This window comes from Pteropus alecto, unplaced genomic scaffold (assembly GCF_000325575.1).
Source record: "Pteropus alecto unplaced genomic scaffold, ASM32557v1 scaffold172, whole genome shotgun sequence".
Classification (NCBI taxonomy): Eukaryota; Metazoa; Chordata; class Mammalia; order Chiroptera; family Pteropodidae; genus Pteropus; species Pteropus alecto.
The window spans coordinates 197,079-202,734 of record NW_006431924.1 but is presented as its reverse complement, the minus strand read 5'-3'; the positions used below and the strand labels follow the sequence as shown (position 1 = coordinate 202,734).

General features: G+C 32.8%; 1 protein-coding gene across 1 annotated transcript in view; it reads right to left on the bottom strand.

Annotated features, from left to right (window-relative positions):
* Positions 1-254: 254 nt before the first annotated feature.
* The window catches only part of KLRF2 (killer cell lectin like receptor F2), a 9,804-nt gene continuing 4,402 nt past the window's right edge, over positions 255-5,656 (bottom strand). The window contains exons 3-5 of the mRNA XM_006906845.1: positions 3,669-3,722; positions 619-767; positions 255-374 (exon numbers count right to left, since the gene is read on the bottom strand). Of these exons, the coding sequence (XP_006906907.1) occupies positions 255-374; positions 619-767; positions 3,669-3,722 (323 nt within the window). The remainder of the gene's footprint in view (positions 375-618; positions 768-3,668; positions 3,723-5,656) is intronic.

Here is a 5,656-nt window from a genome sequence, read left to right as displayed (position 1 = left end):
AAGAAGAAGAAGAAGAAGAAGAAGAAGAAGAAGAAGAAGAAGAAGAAGAAGAAGAAGAAGAAGAAGAAGAAGAAAGCAAGCAAAGAAGAAAGGGAGAAAGAAGAGGTAGGAAGAAAAATGAATAGAAAAAATTTAATGAAGAAGGGAGGAAAGAAGGAAGAAAGATAAAAAGACTTGGAAATCAAGGAAGCTTAAAAATACTTTTCTATAAATAAAACAACATCATTACACCATCCTGTCCCTCAAATAACAACTTACATTTTTTGTTCTACAAAAAGGTGTTCATTTATCCACATCCATTGTTTTCTTGGAGATATCATATATAGTCCAATCTGAGCAAGACGTCCAGGTTTTAAACTCTTCTGTATAAATTCCTACAGAGGAAATAGTGTATTCATTCATTCATTAAAAAAAAAGTCAATGCCATCTATAGAGTAAGGCACTATGCCAAGCATTAATGAAATAGCAAATAATTATTTCTTTCATAAATAATAGGTTTTTAATTATAAACAATATATTAATGAACGTTAAAGGCAATGACTATAAACCACCTACACTTGCTACAACTGCACCTAGAATTTTCCCTTGGGCACTTAGCTCCCAGTTTTGATTCCTCACCAGCTCCTCAGAATTGTGAATCATTAGCAAATGTGCCTGGAGATTTATACAGTCATGTTGACTCTCATTCCAAGTATTAGAAGAAATTAAAAACTTGTAACACTTCCCTTGGTTCAACAGCCAGTGATTTGGACACATATAATTATTTCCTAAAAAAAAAAAAAAGTAAGAAAAATTAATTAAAATCTGTAGTTAATTGAGAAAATGTAAATAGTATCAAATGTGATTAACTGGAAAATAGATTTTTGCCAACTCAATTTTCATAATTAAAAGGCAGCTCTATTAGCAGAACAAGAATGAGATTAATTAATTAACCTGTGCATTTTCTGAAATGAGGGCAGGGTTTTCGGTAACAAGTTGAAGTGAACAAAGCTTGTGAATTCTGACCCCCATAATTAGAAGAAAAAATATATATAATATTTTTTATTGTTTATTACTAACTGAAAAAGTAGAAGTCTGTTGTTTAAGTCCCTGCCCTACCTGGTTCTAATTCCTTTTTTTCGAGGCAGTCTATAACAGACACTTCATTTCTGTGAGATTACTTAACTGCTACTATGGCTTACCTCATTGCATTTGATATGTTCACCCTCCTCTGCTTTCCATTCATACTGTTCCTTTAGCCTTGAATAGCCTTCCCTTCCTTTTTTATCCTCTAAATTACAGAGAACTTTCAATTCTATTTTTACTTCTTAAAGCCTTTAACCAGTCATAATTTCTGCTGCATCTAAGACTCATAACACTTAGGTATCCTTTAACAAAGGATGAGTTGTCTGTATCCTACTCATTTGTGAACATCTCCACATCTTTTACCTAACTGGAAGATTCTTGAGGTGACTGTCATATTCATCTTCAAGGCTCCTATCAGGTAGCATTTTGATTATAGTGTCTAATTGTTGATTGTTGAATGACTAAATTAAATATCCATAAGTTAGAGCATGTCATATTTTTCATTGTTAATATTTTCACTTGTCATCTATGAGCCTATAGTTTTATAAAAATGTATTTTAAGAAATTAAATTAATATGTCCAGCTAAGATATAGGAAAAAAAGTAACGTCAGTAGATATGATTTAAAGAAGACTATCATGGGCTAATTTTCAATATATAAAACTTCATATATATTTTTACGTCATTAACAGAGATAAAAGAGTTTTCAACCGTGAACAGTTATAATTTTGCAAAAAAAAAAAATTTCAGACTCAGGATAATTGGATTCTAATCTCAGTGATACAAGTACACAGTTGTGTGCTAAAAGGCATAAAATTATTTAAAATATACTCCCCAATTTATAATTTCAGTGGAGCTATTTATCCACTATTATTAGTAAAAAGGAGTCAATTGAACCAAGTGATAACATTAGGTGATAGAATGGTCAGTAAAATACAGTTTAGAGCTGCAAAACACATTAAAAATAGTCCAAATGGTCAGCATAGTATGTTAAAATACAAAAGCATGATGCAAAATGTGGACACCAGTTGTGCAAAGAGTTATTATAGTTAACGCAGCTCAAAGTGTTCTCTTCTATAATAAGAAATATTATGGGGATGAGGATAGAAAAAAACATTTATTTAGCAATATTTTGTGTCAATTCCTGTCTCAGATACTTTTATAACAATAACAACAAACACATATAGCCATTATTGTGGGCCAGGCAGGTTGTTAAGCACCTAACACATATTTAGTTTTTAAAATAACTTTATAAAATAATGGAACATATTAAATGACATAATGAAAATATAAACAGAAAAATCCAGAGTATGAGAAATTTTGCAAAACCATGACCCATTTTTGACATTGAGATATTTTAACCAAAAGCAATTGTGGTCTTCTGATTCTCATTCTAACAAAGCAAAAATAAAAATAAAAATAAAAAGACATTTTAACACTGACTAGATAATAGATAATATTAAGAAGTTCTTGTTAATTTCATTAAGAATTGTGGTAGACACAATTTTGAAATGGCCCCTAAGATTCCTGGCCCCTGGTGTACACGGCCTGTGTAATTCCCTCTCCATGAGTGTGAGTCAGACCTGTGAATATGATGAGATATCACTTCCATGCTTAAGTTATATTACATGACAAGATAAAGGAATTTTAAAGACAAAAGAATGGTCCCTAGTCAGTTGACTCTGAGTTAATGAAAAGAGCGATTATCCCAGGCAGGTCTGAAGATGGCGTCAGCCCTGAATGTGAGGGGACCAAAAACTTATATGGGGCTTCAGGCGAGCCTTTTGGCGAGCATATTTTGGGCCAGTAAATTGACGGAGAAGGGAGGAGAGACCAATGAAGTGGGTGATGAGCATGTAGCATTGCCAACCTGAATGCAAGGTCCGGTTCCTACACAAAGGTAAGGGAGAAGTCTGGTTCCCACGCTACGGAGTCGGGGGGATTAGGGATAAACCCTCCTGGACCTAACAAGTACAAAGGAGGAGGAGAAAGAAGGAGAGAGGAGGAGGCAAGAGGGGAGGAGGAGGGAAGGGGAGGAGGGGGGAAAGGGAGAAGAAGAGGGAGAAGGAGAGAGAGGGGGAGAGAGAGGAGAGATTTCAAGGAATGGGCTCATGTATTATTGGTGTTGTCAAGTCCAAAATGTGCAGAGCAGGTTGTCAGGCTAGAGACGGAGGGAAGAGTTGATAGTGCAGCTCAAATCTGGAGTCTGAAGAATGAATTCCCTCTTATTTTGAGGAACCTCAGTATTTTTTCTCTTAAGGCCTTCAACTGATTGGATGAGGCCCAGCCACATTATAGAAGATAATTTGCTTTACTTGAATCTACTGACTTCAATGCTAATCTCATCTAAAATATACTTTCACAGCAACATCTAGACTACTTGACAAAATATCTGAGTACCATGCATGGCCTAGCCAAGTTGACATAAAATTAACCATCACGGCTGATTTAATATACACTAAATATGCTATGATGTAGTTATTATATCCCCATTTGAAAGTTTAAAAAACTGATATTTAATTTGTCTAAATTTAGGTGACCAGTTCGTTGAAATCTCTTGATTCAAACACAGAGCAGCACATTATAAACAAAAAAGAACATTACCTGCTAGAGTGCTGATATTTATGTTCTGTGAGGAATCCAATTTTTTTACCTGTACTCAGTGCAAAGAAAAAAAAATGTGAGTAACATTAAAAAATGAATAGCAATCTAGGAAAACAAGAATAAAAATACTAGCACACAATAAAGACAAAAATTCAAATCACCTCTCTTTCACTAGGCTTCTGTTCCTCTCCTTTCCCAGTAGTAGCCATTTTTATATTTATTTTTATTCCTTTAAGTGCTAATTATATCCTATATATTGCACACATTCTTAGACCTCATATCTATTACTTTTTGTATATTATTTTCTTTTTTCTACTAAACTTCTTAATTGATGTTATTTCTTCATGTTCTAGACCCACCTCTAAAAAGAAAAATAAAACTCCTTTTACCATATTAAGTTTCTTCAGTTTCTTACTTGTATTATTTATAGATTGTTTTTATATAGAGTGAATAACTGCTTTCCAGGAACAAAATAGTTGATAACCTGCAACGACTTTTCATTACATTCTTTGGCTAGCTTCACTCTAATATCAGTACCCCTCCCCCTTTATTTGTCCCAACAGAGTGGATGGAAAAATTATATTGCTTCATTACTCTTGTTTTAAACTTAAGTTAAAATCAAGTTTAGAACTTTGAAGGTATTACTAAAGTGACTTTTTATATACATTTAAAAATCCGATATGAATTTCTTTTTCTTTGCTTTGGGAGAAAACAAATTCTTTATGAAAACTTTTAGAAATATATGTTTATCGACTGTGTCCTGAAATATGATGAGGATCTATCTATCTATCTATCATCATCTTTCTCTCTCTCTCTCTCTCTCTCATTCTCTCTCTCTCTCTCTCTCATCTATCAACTACCTATTCATTTATCATCTATCCATCCATCCATTTATCATCTATTTATCTTTATTTTTGTATTGTATTTTCAATTTGGTGGGCTGTTATAAAGTGAAGATTCTTGTTTTATGTTTTTTTTTCCTCCTGAAAAAAAATTTGTATATTTTTTTTATTATTTCACATGTACTTTTTCCCCCCTATTCCTTTTTTATGAACATTTCTTAAAGGGATATTGCCCTTTCTGTAATGGCAGTATGTTAGATTTTGTCTCACATATTCTCAATTTATTTATATTTATTAATTTTTTTATGACACTTTTCTCTATGGTCTGGGATATTTGGTTAGCTACTATAAATTTTCAGATAGCAAGGGCACAGAAAATAGCCAAGCTATGTAGTAAACCAATACATTATTCCCCTCTCCCACTCCAGAACCAAAACAAGGGAACAGATACCCTATTGCACCAACCACCACTCGATAAAATTGAGCAGTGGTTGGTGCAATAGGGTATCTGCCCTAGTTGCATAGTTCATTATTTTAAAAAGATTTTGTTGGTTTGGGGGCTTTTGTTGTTGTTGTTTGTTTGGTATGACATGGTAGCAAATACTACTTGTGAGTGTAGTAAGAGGTTGTCAAAACAATAATCTAAAAGAGCATTCTTTAGTAAGTTTTTCAGTTAATTACTTTGCTTTGGATCTTTCTTGACACTCTGTACTCATCCATGAAAATAGAGTCCTGCCTAGGTTTTGCCATGAGGAATAGCTTCCATCCACACGGAAGCCCTTTGTTCTTTCTTTGAACTGTAGTTGTCTCATTGATTAATCCAATAGCATTATTCCATCTGCTTTACATTTTTTTTTTACATTGTTCTTTCCTTTTCATTCTCTGTGCTTTTATTAATTCATTTTATTTTGTTATTGTTTATTATCCTAATATAGAACCTTGGGAAAGCAGATGTAAATATTTATGATGAATAATTTGTTTGGAACTGAATGCCAGGGAAAATATTTTAAAACTGGTCAAACTACAAACACAAATTTAATAGAAACAAAAATATTGAGATTGTCGCTAATTTATTAGAATTAAAAATATCACTAAGAAAGAATTTTACCCCTACTTATATTTCATCAATATGTCAATTTTTATTGA